This window comes from Podarcis bocagei (assembly GCF_964188305.1).
Source record: "Podarcis bocagei genome assembly, chromosome: 12".
In the NCBI taxonomy this organism is placed as follows: domain Eukaryota; kingdom Metazoa; phylum Chordata; class Lepidosauria; order Squamata; family Lacertidae; genus Podarcis; species Podarcis bocagei.
The window spans coordinates 58,609,829-58,633,849 of NC_138137.1; the positions used below are offsets into that span (position 1 = coordinate 58,609,829).

The 24,021-nt window shown below is 47.7% G+C and overlaps 3 protein-coding genes across 5 annotated transcripts in view; 1 reads left to right on the forward strand and 2 right to left on the reverse strand.

Moving 5' to 3' along the window:
* The window catches only part of LOC308569610 (EH domain-containing protein 3), a 40,750-nt gene extending 31,495 nt beyond the window's left edge, over positions 1–9,255 (reverse strand). Inside the window, exon 1 of the mRNA XM_081163744.1 lies at positions 8,658–9,255. Coding sequence (XP_081019870.1) covers positions 8,658–8,884 — 227 coding nt within the window. The 5' untranslated portion in view covers positions 8,885–9,255. The remainder of the gene's footprint in view (positions 1–8,657) is intronic.
* LOC308569721 (uncharacterized protein) overlaps positions 1–24,021 on the forward strand; it is a 198,718-nt gene that overhangs the window by 108,631 nt on the left and 66,066 nt on the right. The gene's annotated exons all lie outside the window — the stretch shown is intronic.
* Positions 11,812–23,343, reverse strand: SDHAF4 (succinate dehydrogenase complex assembly factor 4). The gene is made up of 3 exons (XM_081163983.1): positions 23,200–23,343; positions 19,935–20,090; positions 11,812–12,056 (listed from the first exon to the last, which is right to left on the reverse strand). Exons 1-3 carry the CDS (start codon positions 23,246–23,248, stop codon positions 11,947–11,949), a joined length of 315 nt encoding a protein of 104 aa, XP_081020109.1. The 5' UTR covers positions 23,249–23,343; the 3' UTR covers positions 11,812–11,946.

Consider the following 24,021-nt stretch of genomic DNA (forward strand, 5'->3'; position numbering starts at 1 on the left):
AAGCCCTGGCGCTGGTTGAGGTCAGCCTAACCTCCCTGTGGCCCGGGATCTCCAAGATGTTTTTGTTTGAAGACCGTAAGGTCCTCCGTGGGACATACCAGGAGAGGGCGGTCCCGTAGGTACGTATAGGGTTTTAAAGGTTAAAACCAGCACCTTGAACCTGATCCTGTACTCCAACGGGAGCCAGTGCAGCTGGTAGAGAACCGGGTGAATGTGAAGGAGTCTCGCCGTGGCATTCTGCACCCGCTGGAGTTTCTGGGTCAGTCTCAAGGGCAGCCCCACGTAGAGTTTACCGCTAGTATCCACACCAGGCTGTTGCAGCTCCTCTCCCCAGCAATTATTCCATCTTTTTCAGGATCCCAAAGATTTTGGCAGCCAAAAGGAAACAGCTAAAATCTCCCTGCCCAGCTCAGTGCCCTATGGGGATACAAATTGCCACCTCGCCAGTCATCAGATTTGGGGAGACGGGTGATGAACCCAATTCATGCATAGGTCAACTGAGGGTGGGGTAGGGCAGTTGGGTTGTGTGTGTGCATCCTTGGGGGGGGGCGCGAATGGGCCATACCCACCTCTGCTATGAAGTCCCCCAAAGCTAGGTCAAGGACGAATGTGGTCCTTCAGCCAATTTACTACTACTACTACTATTATTGGGACGCGGGTGGCGCTGTGGGTTAAACCACAGAGCCTAGGACTTGCCGATCAGAAGGTCGGCGGTTCGAATCCCTGCGACGGGGTGAGCTCCCGTTGCTCGGTCCCTGCCCTTGCCAACCTAGCAGTTCGAAAGCACGTCAAAATGCAAGTAGATAAATAGGTACCGCTCCGGCGGGAAGGTAAACGGTGTTTCCGTGCGCTGCTCTGGTTCACAGAAGCGGCTTAGTCATGCTGGCCACATGACCCAGAAGCTGTACGCCGGCTCCCTCGGCCAGTAAAGCGAGATGAGCGCCACATCCCCAGAGTCGTCCACAACCGGACCTAAATGGTCAGGGGTCCCTTTACCTTTTACTACTACTTCTATTATTTATTATTATTATTTATTATTATTATTATTATTATTATTATTATTATTATTATTATTATTTTGTATTACTTATTAAATTGATAAACCTCCCTTCATTCAAGGATCACAGGGTGGTTTTACAAGTCAGCCACTCCCGCTGTAAAATCGCTCTTAGAAGCTACGTAATTCAGCCCAGGAGTTCAGTTTTATAGCGGTGCTGTATTTTCACTAATCCAGAAGAGAGACACCGGTATCAGTAAAAGTCTAAGGGCCTTATTACCCATACTATTATGGGGAAAATTCAGACAGTATAGACATGCGTCACATGAGACATTCATCATTTTAATTATCTACAGCCTTTTCACATGGATGGGTTGTTTTAATTTAGTTTGGGTGTGTTGTTTTTAAAGAGAATCGCCTTTTGCATTTATATATTTTAACGCCGGTTGGTTGGTTTCTTGCTTAACGTATTGTAAGTCACTTTGAATTGCTGTGGCAAAAAGAACGAAAAGGAAACCTGACTCATAAATTTAACAAATAACAACCGGCTATAATACCTGGAAAAATCTTCCCCATTGGAAGATGCACTGGACAAAGAAAAAGTTCAGATACATTTGATTCCTTCCATGATCGCACTGTAGGAAGAACCCGGCCACAGGATCTAGCCAAAGGCCAACCTAGATTCGCATTCTGTGCCCAACGCAGCTAACCAGGTAATTAGGAGTTTTCCCCATAAGCTGTTTTCCAGCTGTTGCAATTTGTGTTCAGATGCAAACCACCTCCAATACTAGGAAGAACAACTCCACTGGGAGAAGACAGCTTCCTTTGTTCCATAATAATAATAATAATAATAATAATAATAATAATAATAACAACAACAATTTATTGTTTATACCCTGCCCATCTGGCTGAGCTTCCCCAGCCACTCTGGGTGGCTTCCAACAAAGACCCAAAATTCACTAAAATGTGACACATTAAAAACTTCCCTGATGTCTTCTGAATGTCAGGTAGTTGTTTATCTCTTTGACATCTGATGGGAGGGCATTCCACAGGGTGGGTGCCACCACCGAGAAGGCCCTCCGCCTGGTTCCCTGTAACCTCATTTCTCGCAATGAGGGAACCGCCAGAAGGCCCTCGGTGCTGGACCTCAGTGTCCGGGCAGAATGCTGGGGGTGGAGACGCTCCTTCAAGTATACTGGACCGAGGCCGTTTAGGGCTTGAAAGGTCAGCACCAACACTTTGAATTGTGCTCGGAAACGCCCTGGGAGCCAATGTAGGTCTTTCAAGACCGGTGTTATGTGGTCTCGGGGGCCGCTCCCAGTCACCAGTCTAGCTGCCGCATTCTGAATTAATTGTAGTTTCCAGGTCACCTTCAAAGGTAGCCCCACATAGAGCGCATTGCAGTAGTCCAAGCGAGAGATAACCAGAGCATGCACAGTTACGCCATTCAGGATCAGAATCTCAGCTAAAGCATCCAACCTCTGCTTAAAAACCTCCAAAGAGCGTCCCCAACTTCCTGAGGGAGACTGTTCCACTGTCGAACAGCTCTTATCATCAGAAAGTTCTTCCTGATGCTTAGACGCAATCTGCTTTCTTGCAACTCGAAGCCATGGTTTCGATTTCTACCCTCCAGGAGTAGGAGAAAACAAGCTTGCTCCATCGACTGATCTAGCCTCAGGAAAGGTACCTAGAGTACTGTGTCCAGTTCTGGGCACCACAGTTCAAGAAGGACACTAACAAACTGGAACGTGTCCAGAGGAGGGCAACCAAAATGGTCAAAGGCCTGGAAACGATGCCTTATGAGGAACGGCTAAGGGAGCTGGGCATGTTTAGCCTGGAGAAGAGGAGGTTAAGGGGTGATATGATAGCCATGTTCAAATATAGAAAAGGATGTCACATAGGAGGGAGAAAGGTTGTTTTCTGCTGCTCCAGAGAAGCGGACACGGAGCAATGGATCCAAACTACAAGAAAGAAGATTCCACCTAAACATTAGGAAGAACTTCCTGACAGTAAGAGCTGTTTGACAGTGGAATTTGCTGCCAAGGAGTGTGGTGGAGTCTCCTCCTTTGGAGGTCTTTAAGCAGAGGCTTGACAACCATATGTCCGGAGTGCTCTGATGGTGTTTCCTGCTTGGCAGGGGGTTGGACTCGATGGCCCTTGTGGTCTCTTCCAACTCTATGATTCTATGATTCTAAGGTTCCGCGGTCAAACCCTGACCCAACGCCTAGTTTTCAGCAAGAGGGTAGAAGTCTATGTCTGGCTATTTCAGTTATACGAGACCCCATCTGTCGTCTGATGTGGTACAACCCAGACGCAGCCTTACCAACTCAGTGAGAACTAAGCCTGAACCGTCTCACGGTGACACAGGTAGATAAGTCTCCTACTCGTGATCTTCCATGGGGTTTGTAACGCTTCCCACTGTGGGTACAATGACTGTCCAGATCCTGTTTTTAGGCCTCCATTTCTTCAAAGTGGACCATCTTTGTTCTTCTGCACCTGCAAGTTTATGGGTACCACTTGAGAGAAGCCTGAAAAGCGTTTTTCGAATCTCCAGGGACCACCGGGCAATTGCTATGCACCCAGCTAAGGCACCTAAAATCTCTCCCCCACCCTCTCCCTCTCCTCCAAAATATCCTCCAATTACGGAAGACGTGATCTAAGCATACTAGCAGCCCATAATTTTCTCAGAATCTGTCCACTCAGCGTTCCACGGACTCCTCTCATGTAAACACCACTTGCTGTGTGAACACGAGACACCCCCTTGCCTTGAACACCATCAGTCAGAAACTTTGCTCCCTGGGAAAACAGGCTTAAGGATTATCATTAAGGTTTACGCCATAATAAAATCTGTGAGTCTTCAAGATGCCACAAGTCGCTTTCTAATTTCTCCTGCAACAGACCAACCCTCCTGGATTTTCTTCTTCTTCAGGATTCCCATAATATTTTGCCACTTTTTTAAAAGGTCAGCAAACTTTGGTCTTGGTATGTCATACGTGCCCATTCATGCTAATTTTCACCACAAAGGTTTTCACAGGCTCCAGTGATCTCGCAATTTTTCTACATGGGACTGTATACAAAGGCCAAGAGCACAGTTTCCTCTAGAAAAGAAACGCGGCAAATTATTTTCCGGTATGGTTGCCAATGTTCTGATAGCCAGGACAAATTAATTCACGCGCCTGGTATGACACCCAGCCTTCCACAGGCGGAACCAAAACATACATTTAAAGCACCTTCATGGCACATGGCTTGCCCCCAAATAGTCCTGGGAATTGTAGTTTGATACAGGTGTTGGGAATTGTAGCTCTGGGGTGAGTAACTAGAATTCCCAGGATTCGTTGGGCAATGACATGTACTTTATATGTGCATTGAAGGTGTTTTAAATACAAGGTGTATGCGGCAGCTAGACTGGTGACTGGGAGTGGCCACCAAGACCACATAACACCGGTCTTGAAAGACCTACATTGGCTTCCCAGGACATTTCCAAGCACAATTCAAAGTGTTGGTGCTGACCTTGAAAGCCCTAAACGGCATCAGTCCAGTATACCTGAAGGAGCGTCTCCACCCCCATTGTTCTGCCCGGACACTGAGGTCCAGCGCCGAGGGCCTTTTGGCGGTTCCCTCGTTGCGAGAAGCCAGGTTACAGGGAACCAGGCAGAGGGCCTTCTCGGTGGTGGCTCCCGCCCTATGGAACAGCCTCGCATCAGATGTTAAGGAAATGAGCAACTATTTTACTTTTAGACAACTGAAGGCGGCCCTGTTTAGGGATGTTTTTAATGTTTGATGCTGTATTGTTTTAAATATTTTGTTGGAAGCCGCCCAGAGTGGCTGGGGAAACCCAGCCAGATGGGTGGGGTATAAATAATAAATTTAATATTATTATTTTTTTTTTTAATAAATTTTTATTGGTTTTACAACATTTTTAGGAAAAACAAACAAACACAAAAAATGACAAACATACAAAATAGTTTCAAAGATATTTTCATAAACCTCTTTTCTTGGACTTCCCCATACCCCCCCTCTCTGCATCCCAATGTCCATATTTGAACTAGCAACTCCCAATTGTTACTTTCTAATCTCTGTCATCTTAGTCCTCTTTTATTGTCTAACCTTGTATCCCTGTACCCTATTGCTTCTGGCAACCACAACATTTTAACATTCATTCAGTTTATAGTAGTCCTTAAGATAGCTTTTAAATTTTTTCCATTCTTCTTCCACCGTCTCTTTGCGTTGGTCACGGATTCTGCCTGTCATCTCAGCCAATGTCATATAGTCCATCACTTTCATCTGCCATTCTTCCAGAGTAGGTAAATCTTGTGTCTTCCAATACTTTGCGATGAGTATTCTTGCTGCTGTTGTGGCATACATAAAGAAATTTCTATCTTTCTTTGTCACCAATTGGCCGACAATGCCCAAGAGAAAGGCCTCTGGTTTTTTAGGAAATGTACATTTAAGTACCTTTTTCATTTCATTATAGATCATTTCCCAGAAGGCCTTTATCTTCGGGCATGTCCACCAAAGGTGGTAGAAAGTACCTTCAGTCTCTTTACACTTCCAACATTTATTATCGGGCAAATGGTAGATTTTTGCCAGTTTGACTGGGGTCATGTACCACCTGTAAACCATTTTCATAATGTTTTCCTTTAAGGCATTACATGCCGTAAATTTGATACCGGTGTTCCATAACCATTCCCAGTCATCTGACATAATGTTGTGTCCAACATCCTGCGCCCACTTAATCATAGCCGATTTAACTGTTTCATCCTGTGTGTTCCATTTCAGCAGCAAGTTATACATTCTAGATAAATTCTTAGTATTGGGTTCTAGCAATTCGGTCTCTAGTTTTGATTTCTCCACCTGGAAACCGATTTTCCTATCCTGTTTAAAAAATTCCATTATTTGGCGATATTGAAACCAATTTTCTACTTTGTGCTTCAATTTCTCCTGACTTTGTAGTTTAAACTTGTCTCCATCCTGTTCTAAGATTTCCCAATACTTCGGCCATCCGACCTCCATATTGAGTTTCTTCACTGCTTTAGCCTCCACTGGTGACACCCATCTAGGGGTTTTATTTTCCAATAGGTCTTTGTATCTTATCCAAACATTAAATAATGCTTTTCTAACAATGTGATTTTTAAAAGTACTGTTAACTTTGTCATACCAAAGATATGCATGCCAACCAAAGGCATTATTGAAACCTTCCAGATCCAAGATGTCCGTGTTCTCGAGGAGCATCCATTCTTTCAGCCAGCAAAAAGCTGCTGCCTCATAGTACAATTTTAGGTCCGGCAGGGCAAAACCCCCTCTTTCTTTAGCGTCAGTCAGTATTTTGAATTTAATTCGGGGCTTTTTGCCCTGCCAGACAAATTTCGAAATGTCTTTGTGCCACCTCTTAAAACATTCCATCTTGTCAAGAATCTGCAAGGTCTGAAACAAAAATAACATTCTAGGCAATACATTCATTTTAATTACTGCAATTCGGCCTAACATTGACAGTTTCAGATTTGACCATATTTCTAAATCTTTTTTAATCTCTGACCAACATTTTTCATAATTGTCCTTATACAAATTGACATTCTTAGGTGTTAAATAAACCCCTAGGTATTTGACCTTCTTGACCACTGTCAAACCTGTTTCCTCCTGAAATTTCTCCTTTTCCATATCTGTTAGGTTTTTCCCTAAAACTTTAGTTTTTTGCTTATTCAACTTAAATCCAGCTACCTGGCCAAATTGTTGTATTATTTCTAAGACCCTTTTCGTACTAGTGTTTGGCTCTTGCAAAGTCAATACTAGGTCATCTGCATACGCTCTTAACTTATAATGTTTAGCTCCGACCTGCACACCTTTGACCTGCTGGTCCTTTCTTATCATATTCAGCAACACCTCCAGAACCGAAATGAAAAGTAATGGGGAAATTGGGCACCCCTGTCGTGTTCCTTTTTCTATCTTAAGTTCCTCAGTCACAACATTATTTACAATCAGTTTAGCTTTTTGTTCAGAATATATTGCAGCCATACCATAATAAATTTAATATTATTATAGGACTGCCTCTCCCCATATGAACCGACCCGGACCCTGCATGTGTCATCCGATACCCTTCTCTGTGTCCCCCTATCCCCAAGAGGTTTAGTGGGTGACAACACGAGAAAGGGCCTTTCCTATGCCCCACAAATAACCCAGAGATGCATTTTAAATAAAAGGACACATTCTGCTCATGAAAAAACACGCTGATTCCCGGATCGTCCGTGGGCTGGATTTAGATGGCGATTGGGCCGCATCCGGCCCCTGTATCTTAGGTTGCCTACCCGGGATCTATGCAGAATTGGCCACGCTAACAGCAAAAAATGGAAGCCTTTTTCGGAACATTTAAAGAAATGTTATAGCATGATAAATTTGCGAGCAGAATTTGAACGATGAGCCACAGAAAGCCTTAGAGATTATTGCATAGTTGTTATAATACAAGAGGAAGAAGACAGGGTGCGGCAAGGGGGAGAAATTAAAAACACCAGGAGGTGTTTGGGAGTGTATATGTGATTTTATAAAAAATAATAATAAAACGTTTAGAAATCGAATAAATAATAAGAATAAAAAAGACCCAGCAATTGACATACCACATATGAAAAAGCAATCTTTTTATATGCAACAACAGCTGCCAGGGTAGTGATTGCTACTAAATGGGAATCTCAGGACATACCAAGAAATGAAGAGTGGATTTGTAAATTAAGTGAGTATATAGAATTGGAAAATTATAAGATATCAATGAAATCAAAAGTTAAGAATGGAGTGGAAGTCTTTCGAAGATTACATGTCAAAACATTGTTCTAAAAATGACATGTTAATAGGCTTAGAATAATAAATGTAAGTAATAACAAAACAAGTAAAGAAAGAAAAACCAGAATTTAACAAAAATAATTCATTATAGAATGCAAGGAGAAACAGGTAGAAAGAAATATAAAGAAGTCGAATTGCTGTGAGGGTGGGTGGTGGGTTTTATAATTAAGTGTATAATTGTGCAGCTGTTGTAATTTAGATATTCTAGTTTATGTGAGGGAATCCTTGGGAATTTTGGTTTTTATGTATATTTGTTGATTTTCAATAAAGATCTTTGAAAATATTAAAAAAGACCCTGATGGACTACATGGAATTGGCGGAAATGACTGGTAGAATCCGAGACCAGGGAGAAGAGTCGGTGGAAGAAGATTGGAAGAAATTTAAAGACTATTTACAGAAGTATTGCAAAATTAATGAATGTTAGAATGATGTTTGATTGAAGTTAAGCGGTTTCTAGCTGTAATGATATAAAAGAATATGGAAAAATTGGATTTTTAAATAGGTAAAAATTTAATGTTATATTAATATCAAAGATCAGGATAAGAAGGAGGGAAAGAAATTGCTGAATTAATTAATTGAATTGGAATGCAAAAAAGGGAGGTATGAGGAGGTCAGGGAAACAAGGATATGAATGTAAGATATGGAAAGGTTGATTTTTTATTTTTAGTCTTTTTTCTGTAAGTGTACTTATTTTTTTTATTCTGCATTTTTCTTTTATTCTTATTTTTGGTTTTTTACTTTTGTATTTCTTGTTTTTATGTAATTCCTTTTTCTGAAACTTTAATAAATATTTTATTTAAAAAAATTAAATAAAAGACCCAGCCGTTTTTACCTTATGAAGGTGGTCTTGCCGGTGGAATACTGACCCACGAGAAGAACCATGGGCTTGTTGTCAAAGTCGGCATCTTCCAAGGCGGGCGAATGAAACTCGTGGAATTTGTAGTATTCTTCCAGAGGCAGCAGCTTGGTTTTGTAGAGTTTTTTCAGACCCTCGCTCACCGTCTGGAACACCTCGGGGTCTTTCCTCCGCCGGTCGTCGTTGCCCAGCCAGCTGAACATCTTGCAAACGGGGCCGAGGAGGAGATCCTGGGCTCCGGGGAGGAAATCGGCTCGCCGATGAATGGAAGGAGAGACGAGGAGCTGCCGGGGAAAGGGAATCGCTCGCTCGCAAAATGAAAAATAAAAAAAATCAGGCCCTGAATATAAGGTGGGGAGGTAGAGGAAGGGGGAAAAAAGGCACCAGGAGGGGATGGCAAGATCTCCAGATCCCTTGCAGGAAAAGATGTGCCCACGCTGTCCTGCTACCGGCTGCAGGGTGGGCTATTGCAAAAAATAAAAATGCAAGCACACACACAAAAAATCTGCTTTTGAAGGGCTGTTGCAACAAAATAAAATGAAAATGCAAGCCCCCCAAAATTGCTTTTGATTGCTAAATGCAAAAAATAAAAAATGAAATGAAATAAAATGCAATGCAAAGAATGAAATGAAATGCAAAAATAAAATGAAATGAAATGCAAAAAATAAAATGAAATGAAATGCAAAAAATAAAATAAATAGGGGGGGTTTGCTAAGAACTGCTTGCAAAGGGTTATTGGAAAATAAAAAATGGCTGTTGCAACGCGCCAAGAGAGGAAAACTCCGATTTCCTAAGGCAATTTCTGCTCGAGGAGCTTGGCTTGGCGAGGGAAGGGCGAGGGCTGCCTCCGCAAAGGCGACTCCTTCAGCCGCAGGCGGCGTCGCGCAGCTGAATCGCAGCCGAGCAGCCTCCCGCACGGGCAGCGGGGCTTTAAATGCCAACCTTCCAGGAAGTCGGGCCGGAAGCGGAAGCGGGCCCAAGTACTGGCGACGCCCTGAGGCGGGAGGGCGACCGCCAGGGAAAAACATGGCCGCGGGCGGAAGTTGCATTCTCTCTCTGGCAATGCCTGGCCCCGCCCACGGAGCTGGCAGGGGCTGATGGGAGTTGGAGTCCCAAACACCTGGAGGCTGGGAGAGGACAGGGACAGGGACAGGGATGGGAGACTCTCTGGCCCTCCAGATGTTAGCTGGATGCTGTGATAGGAATTTTATGGTCTTAGAGATATGGTAATGTTCATAACTGCACATACATAGATCAACACAGGAAGACCAACCTGGAACCATTTAGATTCCTAAACTGACCAAATCCTTTTTCTGCAAGGTTAAACTGGAAAAGCCTCCCCCTTGTCTCTTTCCTCACAAATCCTGTCTCAAGGATATGTCTGTTTGAATAAGGTGTGAGCCTGTGACCTGGCCCAGGAAATAAGTATTTTACCACTACAAAAGAATGGCCAGGCTCCCCAGGAAATCCAATCAAGTAACCTGCTAGACAGGAGATAAACAACAACAGGAGAAAAAACAACATTAAAATTTCTTCCTGTAGCACCTTAAAGACCAACTAAGTTAGTTCTTGGTATAAGCTTTCGTGTGCATGCACACTTCTTCAGATACGTGCTACCCATCTGTAATTAAAATTTCTGTGATGTAGGTGGGATGTATCTTAGGGGTGGTCTTAGGTTACACCCCTTCTGTGATGTATGCATAATGTTTCTGGGGGTGGTCTTGATCTAGAGAATGGGAATTTCAAAAGTCTTTATAAGGCCTTGCACGCCATTGTTCGGGGTCCTCTTCCTCTCCTGCGTGTGAAGGGAGTACCCTGTTGCAACAGATTAATAAAGATCAAGCTTACTAGCTGCTTTGCTTCTCAATATTCTCTGGTTGGCCTCTGTTATTTTCTCCTACAAATAAAGAACCTATGTAAGGACTCTATATGGGCTCTTGGATACCCCATAAGGGAAAAGGGCATATTTTTATTTACAACAATGCAGACGCCCATCCAGTGCCAGATTTACATATAAGCTGAACAAACTATAGCTTAGGGCCCCACTCTCTTGGGGCACCCCAAAATTTTAAAGGAAAAAAATAACTGGATGTACATTTCCAAAATATAAGATAAAAAACAAATAAAATAAAGCCTACACACAGCAACAGTGTTTTGTGTTGTGTAGGCTCCTTAATAGCTTAATAATTATTTCACTATTAATATGTTGTTGTTGTTTAGTCGTTTAGTTGTGTCCGACTCTTTGTGACCCCCTGGACCAGAGCACGCCAGGCACTCCTGTCTTCCACTGCCTCCTGCAGTTTGGTCAAACTCATGCTGGTAGCTTCGAGAACACTGTCCAACCATCTCGTCCTCCGTCGCCCCCTTCTCCTTCTGCCCTCCATCTTTCCCGACATCAGGGTCTTTTCCAGGGAGTCTTCTCTTCTCATGAGGTTGCCAAAGTATTGGAGTCTCAGCTTCAGGATCTGTCCTTCCAGTGAGCCAGTGTGGTGTAGTGGTTATGAGTGGTAGTCACGTAATCTGGGGAACCGGGTTCGCGTCTCCGCTCCTCCACATGCAGCTGCTGGGTGACCTTGGGTCAGTCACACTTCTTTGAAGTCTCTCAGCCCCACTCACCTCACAGAGTGTTTGTTGTGGGGGAGGAAGGGAAAGGAGAATGTTAGCCGCTTTGAGACTCCTTAAAGGGAGTGAAAGGCGGGATATCAAATCCAAACTCTTCTTCTTCTTCTGATCTCCTTAAGAATGGATGCGTTTGATCTTCTTGCAGTCCATGGGACTCTCAAGAGTCTCCTCCAGCACCATAATTCAAAAGCATCCATTCTTCGGCGATCAGCCTTCTTTATGGTCCAGCTCTCACTTCCATACATCACTACTGGGAAAACCAGAGCTTGAACTATACGGACCTTTGTTGGCAAGGTGATGCCTCTGCTTTTTTAAGACAACAGGCATCTGGAGACTACACTTCTGTTAATACAGCCCAGAATTGTATCTGCTACTTTTCCCTTATTGTGAATTTCCAGAAAGAAAGGTGAATAAGGGCCATTAAGTCTGCTTATTGTCTTTCTTCATATTTACATCACCACCAAGGACCTAGGTAAAAAAAAGAAAAGGCAACCAAACACTGCTAACCTTGTGTAGAAGATATATTTATTCACAGAAAGTATCCCTTCCCAATTGCCATTAAATAAATACAACACTCCGCAGCACATCAAGGTCTCCTCACCAGTTTTCCTTCACCCAAATATGATGTCATTTTAACAGCCCTTTAAAAATCTATACAGCGTCCTTTGCGTTCCCAGTCTCCATAGCGAGTTGGTTCAGGGCCTTTGGGTCCGCCTCTCTCTTTCGTAACAGGATTGATGCCATCTGGAAATTCTGAAGGAGAAAGCACAGCAAAATGCAAATAAATAGGGAAGCTTTTAATGTTTGATGCATTGCTGCATTTTAATATTTTGTTGGAAGCTGCCCAGAGTGGCTGGGGAAGCCCAGCCAGATGGGTGGGGTATAGATAATAAATTTTTATTATATGTGTCAGGGCTGCCACTCAGTCCCAGCTCACATAGGACCACGTTAGCCAGCGTTCAGGTTAAAAGAGTCTTTATTGGATTACAGCTTCCATTTCCAAACTGCAATATGCAGCCCTACTTCTTCTAGGTCAGACCGGCGAAGACCCGTCTGAGTCTCCGCCTCTAGCACACCAGCTTAATACCCTAGCCTTGCTCCACCTCCTGCGCCTTTCCCTCCGTCTCTGGGTCCTTCTGCCCCCCGGGGTCTCCTTTTTCCTACTCTCTTCTGACGCGGACCCCCCTGACCCTTCCGCCTCCTTGCGGCGGGCTTTGGGACCTGGTTCACTCTCTGGGCTGCTTACTGCGCCAGCTTCCGCTACATTTGAACTTGGCGCGCGCGCCCAACTCTCAACCTTCCTCTTGATCGTTTCGTCGCTCCCCGAGGTGGGCGTGACTACTCCTGACTCATGCCCTCCCTCCTTCTGAAAGCCTCCGGAACCCGATATCTGGTCCCCTTTCTCCCCGCTGTTCCCGTCTGGGTACGTGGGTCCCGATCTCCAACTGCTGCTCTCTGATTCCTCTCTGGACCCTTCTTCCTGGGGTGTCCCCCTGCTTTCCCCCCTTGCTCTGACTGCTGGCGCTCCCTTCTGGGAATCCTCGGACTCACTGGATAAGCTCGGCGATCTCGGTTCGTCATCCCCACTCATCTTTCCTTCGTATTCCTCCCCCTCGCTCTCTGTCTCCTCCCTTCTCTGCGTCTCTGCTTCTGAACCCCTGACATCCATCCCCCCCTCGAAGCCCCCCCTTCCCCCCTCCCCACTTTCAAGGGTGGTTGCAGGGTGCTCCATCATCACAGGAGTGAATGCCGGATACAGTTCGCTCCTCGTTGCTGGCCGCCAACTGAAGACCTCCGAGTCTTCCTCCTCGCGTTCGTCAACGGTGAGCTGCTCCGCCTCCATTTCGGTGCCGCCGTGCTCGAAACCGAGATCCTCCCCGCACACGTCCATGTCAGTCTCTGCGTCGGTCGCTTGACCTGGCATCTCCAGCCACCTCCGGCGCCACTGCTCCTCTGGCCGATCGTCCCACCAATACGAGGTGTCGGACGCCGAACCCTCCGGTGACCCCTCTGGGGAATGTGTGCGCTGTGCGGGCTCCCCGTCCGAGTCGAAGCCATGGAACGTGCTGGAGGAAAGTGTGGGCGTGAACAACCAGTCGTCGAAGAAGCCTGCTGGCATGGGTCTGTGTGGGAAAAGGGCATGAAACTCGTCCTTGAGCAGGGGTTCCTCCAAAGCGTAGTCTGGCACCCAGCTATTAGCACTAGCCCGGGTGCCCTCTCTGGCTAGGAGGTATTCCACTCCGTCTTCCCCCCATCTGGAGTCCAAAATCTCCGTGACTTCGTTGATGGGGTCCTGCTGTGGCAATCTTCCCGCCTCCGACCGCTCCTGAGACGGACTCGGTGCTGTTCCTGGTTCCTGGAACCTGTGAAGTGTCCTGTAGGGAGTGAGCACCGACCTGTGGAACACCGGATGCATCCTGGAACCCTCCGGGAGCACCAGCCTGAAAGCTACTGGGTTGATCTGCGCTTCGACTTGGTATGGACCGAGTTGCTTGTGCCCCAACTTCTTTTTGGCTAACGATCTGGTCGGCACTGCGTGGGCTGCCAACCAGACCCAGTCTCCCACTCGGATCTCTTCGCCAACCCGCCTGTGCTTGTCCGCTTGCACCTTGTATGCGTGCTTCGCTAGCTCCAGCTGCCGTCGGAGTTGATCGTGGACCTCCTGCAACTCAGACGCGAAAGCGTCCGCCGTCTGCGGTTCCCCTTCCCCCACTCTGTCCAGTCCCGGGAAGGTTCTGGGATTCCTCCCATTGTTGGCGAAGAACGGTGTCACCCCTGTGGACACGTGCTTCGTGTTGTTGTAGGCAAACTCGGCGAGCGGCAGGTAATCCACCCACGTCGCAGGCTGTTGATTGGCATAGCATCTCAGGTACTGCTGCATGATGGCATTGACCCTCTCCGCTTGCCCGTTGGTCTGCGGGTGTCTCGCTGATGTCAGGTTGATTTTGACGTTCAGGAAGCCCATCAGCTTCTGCCAGAAATTCGAGATGAACTGGCGACCGCGGTCGGACAGTATAGACCGCGGCAGCCCGTGCACTTTGAACACGTGATCTATGAACAGTTTGGCTGTTTGTTCTGCCGTGGCCACCTTCGCACACGGTATGAAGTGTGCCATCTTGGTGAACAAGTCCACCACCACTAGTACAGCCGTCTTGCCTCTCGAGCTGGGTAGATCCGTGACAAAGTCCAGGGCCACCCTCTCCCACGGTTCAAACGGCGTTTGCAGCGGTTCGAGCAGTCCCGCCGGTGGTTTGTGCACCGGCTTGGCCCTCTGGCAGGTGTCGCACCTCGCGACGTAGTCCGCGACTTCCCCTCTCAGTCTGGGCCACCAAAAGTCCCTTGCGACTAATTCCACCGTTTTTTCCGTGCCAAAGTGCCCGGCCGTGGGTGCGTCGTGCAACTGCTGCAGTACCTTGGCGCGAAGTTCATCTCCCGGCACGTAGATGGCCCCTTTACGTAAGAGCAAGCCGTCCCGTATCTGGAACTCGTCGCTCTTCGCCGTGCCCTTGTGCACCTCGGCCATCTTCGCCTGCGCGAATGAGTCGTCCTGCAACGCCCGCCGCACCGCATCCAGGTCTACTGTGGCTGAAGCGCACGCCCACGCTGTTGGCGCGAAGATGTGCATGGCTGCCGCTGGCGTCGCCTCTTCGAGGTATTGCGGTTTTCGGGACAGTGCATCCGCCATGATGTTGGTGTCGCCTGGGACGTACTCTATTCGGAAATCGAAGTCAGCAAAGAACTCCGCCCAACGTATCTGCCTCTGGTTCAGGAACTTCGCCGTGCGCCAGTGCTCCAGATTCTTGTGGTCCGTGCAGACCTGCACCGTGTGCTTGGCGCCGATCAGGAAGTGCCTCCATGCTTTGAATGCTGCATGAATGGCAAGCAACTCCCTGTCCCAGATGGTGTAGTTCTGCTCCGACTTGCTGAGCTTTCTGGAGTAGAACGCTCCCGGTCTCCAGACCCCCTGTGGGTCCCTCTGCAGCAGGACAGCTCCCACTGCTCTATCGGACGCGTCTGTCTCTACCCGCATCGGTCTGCTGGGGTCGATATGCAGCAGTTGCTCTTCCGACGCGAAGAGACGCTTGAGTGCCTGAAAGGACTGCTCTGCCTGCTCCGTCCAGATGAATTTCTTTTTCTTGGAGCTTAGCGTGTCCGTAATAGCCGCCGTCTGCATCGCGAACCCTTTGATAAACTTGCGATAGAAGTTGGCGAAGCCGACAAACCGCTGGACCTCCTTCCGGTTGCGCGGGCTCTTCCAATCCAACACCGCTCGCACCTTGGCGCTGTCCATGGCTAGCCCCTTGTCCGACAACTTGTAACCCAAGAAATCCACCTCCGTCGTGTCGAACTGGCACTTCTCCAGTTTGGCGTACAGTCTATGCTGCTGCAACCTCTCCAGCACCTCCCGAACGTCTTGGTCATGCGCTTGCTGCGACTCGGAGAATATCAGGATGTCATCCAGAAAGCAGACGCACTTCTTGTAGAGGAGTCCCGCCAACACATGATGCATGAAAGCTTGAAAACAGTGAGAACCGTTTTGCAATCCAAACGGCATCACTCTGTACTCGTAGGTGCCCAGAGGCGTGAACATGGCTGTCTTCCACTCATCGCCCTCCCTCATGCGGATGAGATTGTACGCCCCTCGCAGGTCCAACTTGGTAAACACGCGCCCCTTGCGCACCGTCGCCAGTAGGTCGTCAATCCTGGGCATGGGGAAATCAGAGGGCTTGGTCATCTTGTTCAAGAGGCGAAAATCCACCACCAGCCTCTTTTGGGGCGTGTCCTTCTTCTTCACAAAGAAAACAGGACTGCCCCCTACTGCCCTGGACTCCCGGATGAAACCGCGCTCCAAATTGTGATCTATGAACTGTTTGAGTTCCTGTAGTTCATCCTCAGACATGGAATACAGCTTCCCCTTCGGTAGCGTCGCCCCTGGTAGGAGGTCAATCTTGCAGTCATATTGCCTGTGCGGTGGTAACTTGTCTGCCTCCTTCTCGCAGAAGACCTCCAGAAAGTCTGCGTATTTGTGGGGGACTGCTTGCAACGTTCCCAACTGCAGTTGTGATTCCTCCTCCTCTCTCTCCTGTCCGGGCAGGATGCAGTGTTCTGCGCAGTAAGAGGAGCCGAAGATCAGCTGTCGCTGGTACCAAGCCAGTGTCGGACTGTGCCTGTCCAGCCAACTCATGCCCAACACAATGGGTGTGTCCGACAGTCATGTGACGTTAAAACTGATGACTTCCCTGTGGTTGCCAAGGCGCATCACCATTGGCGGCGTTTGCTTCACCACCTGCCCCCCCAGCAACTCTCTGCCATCCACTGTGACGACTTGCAGGGGCAGAGTGGCCGGTAATAGCTGTATAGCGTGCTGCTCCACAAAATCCTGTGCTATAAAGTCTGCGTTGCTTCCAGAATCCACAGAAAGCGGGACTTCGATAGTGACGCCATCGGGCAGCTGGAGAGATGCTGTGAGTTGCACTACTGGTTTGGGTGGGAGGGGGTCTGTGGGTTGCAAGATCGCTGGGGACTGCTTCAGTGATGCGTCTGGCTGGGCCCCAGTGCCTCTGTCTCCAGCCAGACATCGTCGTTTCCCTGCTGGTGTTCGCTGTGTTGCGTGGCCGCTTTCACCGTTGCGGAGGCTGCAGTGTGCTTGGAGCTCCTCTGGGGACACTCTTTCACCAAGTGTTGAGAGCTGTCGCATATATAACACTTCCTGGTCCCTCTAGGAGGTTTAGTCTTGACTGCCGCCGGTGCAGGGGCTCTGGTAGCTGACTGAGCCCTGGCTCCTCCCACCTCCATAGGTTCCACTCCCCCTCCTGGCGGAGGTGTAGATTGCGCACGCGTAGCGTCCCTGGGAACGAAAGAGAAACTTCTCGCTGCTTCGCGCCCTCCACGTCCTTCGTCTCTGCACCACGGACGTTCTTCCAGCCTCACCCCCACAGTCAGCGCCCTTTGGACCACCTCCTGCGTGCTCCGGGGCCTCTCCCCCCTCGCAATTTCGTCTTTAACAGCACTGCTTAAACCCTCCCAGAATAGGTCTCTGACTGGGGGCGAATCCCGGTCCCATTCCAAGGCACTGACCAGCGCAAAAAAGCGGGCGTGATACTGGCGTACGCTCGCCCTCCCTTGTTTCAGTCCACGAATCTCCCGTCGGGCAAGATCCACGTCAATGGTAGATAAAAAGCACGCATCCATCGCTTTGATAAAGGCATCTGCATTCTGAAGTGCCGGATCTTTATCCCTCCACAAATTGCGTAGCCACGCTTTAGCATCCCCATGCAAATGGGATAGTATAAACCCCACTTTCTCTTCCTCATCCCTAAAGTCTTTCGCCAGCAGTTGCAGTGCGCACATTACGTCTGCTCGAAAATTGGGGTACTGTTGTAAATTCCCATCGAAGTGAGCCACAAGCCCTCCTGCTCTCCGTGCCAACCCAACCCCCTCCGGTCTGGGTCCTGGCTGCCCATGCTTAACCAATGCTTCAAACCTGGCGTGGAGATCTCTGTAGGCGGCTGCCGCATCCTCCTCCCTTTTCTTGGATGCCTGTACCTCCGCGTTCAATTGGGTCACTGCCTGTTGCAGCGCTGAAATTTTCTCTGCTTCCGTCATCTCTGCCAACCGTTGTGAGCTCGCTCCCAAACACCAATCTCCTCCTCTCGCTGCTTCTGCCTCCGCTGCGAGGTATCAGGTGTCCGAAGCTTAAATGAGACGGGTCTTACTGTCAGGGCTGCCACTCAGTCCCAGCTCACATAGGACCACGTTAGCCAGCGTTCAGGTTAAAAGAGTCTTTATTGGATTACAGCTTCCATTTCCAAACTGCAATATGCAGCCCTACTTCTTCTAGGTCAGACCGGCGAAGACCCGTCTGAGTCTCCGCCTCTAGCACACCAGCTTAATACCCTAGCCTTGCTCCACCTCCTGCGCCTTTCCCTCCGTCTCTGGGTCCTTCTGCCCCCCGGGGTCTCCTTTTTCCTACTCTCTTCTGACGCGGACCCCCCTGACCCTTCCGCCTCCTTGCGGCGGGCTTTGGGACCTGGTTCACTCTCTGGGCTGCTTACTGCGCCAGCTTCCGCTACATTTGAACTTGGCGCGCGCGCCCAACTCTCAACCTTCCTCTTGATCGTTTCGTCGCTCCCCGAGGTGGGCGTGACTACTCCTGACTCATGCCCTCCCTCCTTCTGAAAGCCTCCGGAACCCGATATCTGGTCCCCTTTCTCCCCGCTGTTCCCGTCTGGGTACGTGGGTCCCGATCTCCAACTGCTGCTCTCTGATTCCTCTCTGGACCCTTCTTCCTGGGGTGTCCCCCTGCTTTCCCCCCTTGCTCTGACTGCTGGCGCTCCCTTCTGGGAATCCTCGGACTCACTGGATAAGCTCGGCGATCTCGGTTCGTCATCCCCACTCATCTTTCCTTCGTATTCCTCCCCCTCGCTCTCTGTCTCCTCCCTTCTCTGCGTCTCTGCTTCTGAACCCCTGACAATATGATTATTATTATTATAAACTACCAGAGGATTACTCTTGTGTCACATTCCTGGAGTCCTTTAAAGAGTTTTTACCTTTCTCCTTATGCAGGGGGCTACAAGGCAAGCCAAGTTAGCTGGGCACCTAGTTTCTCCAACTCCCCACCCTGGACACGACTCTCACCTGTGGCTCCTAGAAGCTGTCAGTATGTGACAGCGGCCACACCTGGGGAAATAGCTTCGGCTGGCTGGCTAAACCAGGTGAGGGTTGCCGATGGGTCTTAATCCCTTGGAAAGTCAGGGACCAGAGATTCACAGAAGATTGGAAGAAATATACGAACTATTTGAAGAGCAACCGTAATCAACAAATTGCGCTAGTAGGACTACAAGATGTTTTGCAAGGAGGAATATATGAAATATTAGAAAGAAGAGAGCTATTAGTTATGATACTTAAATGTAATAGTGAAAGTAAGAAATGTAAATTAAGTGGAAAAGATTGGGAAATTTCCAGATGTGATTGATGGAAGTAAAAAAAAATGTATAAGATACAAAAGTATGTTTAATAATTGTTGAAAATGATATGTTAAAAAACATATATACTGTGTTTTCTGGCGTATAAGACTACTTTTTAAGCCAGGAAAATCTTCTCAAAAGTTGGGGGTCGTCTTATACACCGGCTACAGCAGCAGCTCCTGCAGCAACTCCCCACCAAAGGATAAAACGACAGCAAATTAAATCAGAGGAAACCAAGCTCTCTAGATGAAGCAGAAATACGCTTGAAAATTGGCTCCAGAAGCCCCCGGCCACTGGGAAGTGGAGCAGATTTCCAAGCCGGACTGGAGACTGGTTTTTTTAAAAGGGGACGGCAGAGGACGAGATGGTGGGACAGTGTTCTGGAAGCTACCAGCATGAGTTTGACACCAAACTGCGGGAGGCCGTGGAAGACAGGAGTGCCTGGCGTGCTGTGGTCCAGGGGGTCACGAAGAGTTGGACCCGACTAAACAACAACAACATTGAAAATGGCTGGAGGAAGGGCCAAATAAATTCTGCTGAAGATCTTCATGCCCTCGGCAGCTGCCATTACTACCCAGTTTGAGAGGCATGGCATGTCAGAACTGGGTCTACCATTTCCCAAATGTTTGCATTTATATTTTACACCCACACATAAAATACCTACTTTCCAGTGGCTCCTTCTCTGCACTGGACTCTTCTGCCTCATCGAAACGACCCACGGGCAACTTTGCTTTCTTGAGCGGCTGCCTGGGAGGGATTTCAGGATTCCCTTCTGTGCTGAAGGGGGCACCTCCCAAAGCTCTGTGCAGCTTCACAGACCCTACGATATACAAATAGGAAGTGATGGTTCAGAAGGGCGTTCTTAGAATACCTGCACTTTCCATTTGCTTAAATCAGCCTGGAAAAACAAGTGACTGCCCAACAGTTTGACTTCGGCCCCAAAGGCAAACTCATCCATTGTATCCCGAGACAGACAGAAGCCAACCAACCGAGCGATGTATTAAGAAACTCCTATACAAACCTGGAAAGGAAAGGGAGAGAGCACTGAAGCCTAAAATGACATTAAGCAATAATAACACCCATATGAAAGCTTGCCAGCATGTTAATCTAGACCAGGGGTCAGCAACGTGCGGCCCAGGGGCCAGAAGCAGCCCATGGAGGCTGTTCAAAAGACCCACAAGCTGCCCCAGAACCAAGCCGCAGCGCAACGCAGTGACTCTCTTCTGCGGCTCCGGAAATCACTTCTGCACAACGTGTGACCTTGGATGTGGGGCACACTCCCCCCCTCAGACAATCCACAGCTGTCTGAACATCGTGCCCACTGTCTAACCTTTTGCAGTCTCAGTAGTCTGCGGTGCCCTGTCTGTAACCTTTGTCTCTGAGACCTTTTGTCTCCTTCGTCATACACTGTGCAAGGGGGAAATGACGCGGTGGAAACAGGTGCCAAAATAACTTTGTACCACCCCACCATCGCATGATTGGAAGATGTGTAAAGGGCACAGCCCAAAATGTATCTGCCTGGTTTGCATATTTATGTCAATAAAAGGAGGCTCCACAGAGCTGGCCAGCAGCTTGCTTGCAGCTCACCTGTGCGCAGCTCACCTGCATTATCAACTCCTGCCTCATGTCCATTACTTTAAGCTGCAGCCAGCACAACCCATCTATTCCAACTGGTAGCAGATATCCAAGGTCTCAGGGAGTGTCTTTCCCAACCTAACCTACTTACTCTTAAAAAGAGAGGTCTGAGATTGAGTTGAGGCCCAGCTTTAGCCCATGAGCCCTTTTATCATGAATGAATGAATGTGGAAATAAATAAATAAATAATAATAATAATAATAATAATAATAATAATAATAATAATAATAATAATAAGGAATAAAGCAGCTACTGCCTGATACCACATGCACAGTCGCCAACCTAAGTAGACCATCAGCACTCCAGTCCTAAGTGTGCACAGAAAGAGTGGGAAAACACCACTGGGTTTCACATTTTATGACCCAGCTGTGTTCACCAAGAAGAGAGTATAAAGGAGAGCATATCTACAGTCAGTGACCATAGATATGCAATTACAGGAAGTTACAAAAAGAGCCATTCGCACAGCCAAACTTATGCAATGCAGAACAAAAATAGCCAAGTACTTTCTTGAGAACAAAGGCGTTACCGCTATAAGCACAGCTTGCTAAAGAGGGGCAGCTATTCTGAATTTCCTCAGAATTCCTGTGAATTTGGATGCTGTAGGTCAGAATGCTGCTGCAGGTCTGGATTTGAAATTTACATGACTCTGAAAACATCACAGGTCTCCCAAGCTGAGCTGTCACCATTTGGCTCCTGTCCGCTGCCTTGTGCTTTTAACAAACTGCACCTGTGTCACATTTTTTAAAAATGGGTGCATATTTCCCCTTCGCTTCACGAGCACCCGGGGAAAACATTGCTTTCCATCGGTTCCCACACAGAATGCAAGGGGTGCTGCTGTTTGAACGAGAGGATCTCAGGAGCATCTATCTGACCCCCACCTTCTGTAATCCCCATAGAACTCTAGCCCAATGGTTGCCATTAATTTGATTCTGAATTGATTTTAGAATGAATTGATTTTAGAACGGATTTCAATTCATTGATTGTGATTTTATGTAAACTGTGTTACTTTTACTGTTGTTAGCCGCTCTGAGCCCGGCTTCGGCTGGGGAGGGCGGGATATAAATAAAAATGATGATGATGATGATTACAGTGGTACCTCAGGTTACATACGCTTCAGGTTACAGACTCCGCTAACCCAGAAATAGTACCTCGGGTTACGAACTTTGCTTCAGGATAAGAACAGAAATCGTGCTTCAGCGGCGCGGCGGCAGCAGGAGGCCCCATTAGCTAAAGTGGTGCTTCAGGTTAAGAACAGTTTCAGGTTAAGAACGGACCTCCGGAACGAATTACCGGTAAGTACTTAACCCGAGGTACCACTGTATTATTATTATTATTTTATCACACTATTCAAGGGGATGTCCTAACATAGCTATCAGCTTTCAGATTTGAAAATAAGGGAACAGCAGCCTCGAAAATAAGGGATCAGCAGCCTCACCTGCCCTGGGGACAGTCTACGGGTTATCTAACAATCCGGGATAGCAGCGGGAAACGGCGCTGGAATTAGGGAATTTCCCGCAAAAAAAGGGAAGGTTGACAGCTATGTGTCCTAGCAAAGCGGCAACCTAACCGCTATAATAAACGAGGCAACTTATAACAAGCGGTGGGTGGGAAACACCACAGTTTTAAGCCTGGGGGCATGTTGAAGCAGCCCAAACCCAAAATAAATTATCATTATTACTATTACTGCTATTATTATTGAGAGCAGTCGTAAGAATAGTAACATCAGCACAGAAGCAGACAAAGACAGGCTGGTACAATGACAACCTGGCAGAAATATGTTCGGCCTATCACCATTTTTGCAGCCCAGTTCAAACCAGTTCCCACCCTGCAAAAAAGCACCCCAGTTCAAAACTGAGAGGGATGAGCAGAGGCTAGCAGTGGTTCTCAAGCTGTGGGTCCCCAGATGTTGTTGAACTACAACTCCCATCATGCCTGAGCTCTGGCCTTGCTAGTTAGGGGTGATGGGAGTTGTAGTTCAACAACATCTGGAGACCCACATCTTGAGAAAGGCTGGACTTGCCGTTGCACTACAACTCCCATCATCCCCCGGGAACAGCACGTTGGCCGCAGGGGCTGACGGGAGCCAGCGCTTGCGAAAGCCTTCGGAGGGCGCCATCTTGGCTGCCACCTCCTTTCCCCCGGACTCCAATTCCCAGCATCCCTCGCCATAGGCTCCTCCCGCGGGGCCTGATGGGAGTTGGAGTCCTCCACCCCCTTGGAGGCTCACGCATATTCCCCGAGGCGAGGCCTAGCTGGGCCGAGGCGCCGGGCTTGCGTGGCTGGGTCCGGCTTACTGGAGGCAAGGGAGGAGCGGCCCAGCTGGAGCGGCAGCTTCAAGGCCATTTCGGAGGGACGAGCAGCGGCGGCGGCGGCGGCAGCAGCAGCCCCGGCTTGGAAGCGAGCGAGCGGGAGAGGGGGGCGGGACTCGGGAGGGAAGCGCCGCCTCCGCCCCGCCCCTTTTCTGCGTCATAGTCGGGGGCGCGGACGCTCCTGGTCCCGCGCCTGCCTTTCCTATATTTATTTCCTTGTATTGACAGACCAGGGAGCCGAAATGCAGCTAAATGCATTTATTTTAATTGCATTTTAATTGCATTTAAATGCAATTAAAATTATTGCATTTAAATGCAATTAAAATAATTGCATTTAAATGCAATTAAAATAATGCAGAAGATACGGCGTTATTTATTTATTTATTTATTTATTTGCTTATTTCTTTCATTGACATACCAGGGAGCTGAAATGCAACAAAATGCATTTATTTTAAGTGCATTTCAATGCAATTGAAATAAATACGCAAAATACACCGTTATTTATTTATTTTTAAATGTACTTTTATTAAAGGTTTTCTTGATTTACAAAGGCATGTGCAATGTGTCTCGTGTTTTACTTTTTTGCTTGTTTCTTGTGTTGACATAGCAGGGAGCTGAAATGCAAGAATATGCATTTATTTTAATTGCATTTTAATGCAATTCAATGCAATGAAAATAAATATGCACCGTTATTTATTTATTTGCTTGTTTCTTGCATTGACATACCAGGGAGCTGAGATGCAGCTAAATGCGTTTATGTTCATTTCATTTGAATACATTTTAATGCAATTAAAATAAATACATAAA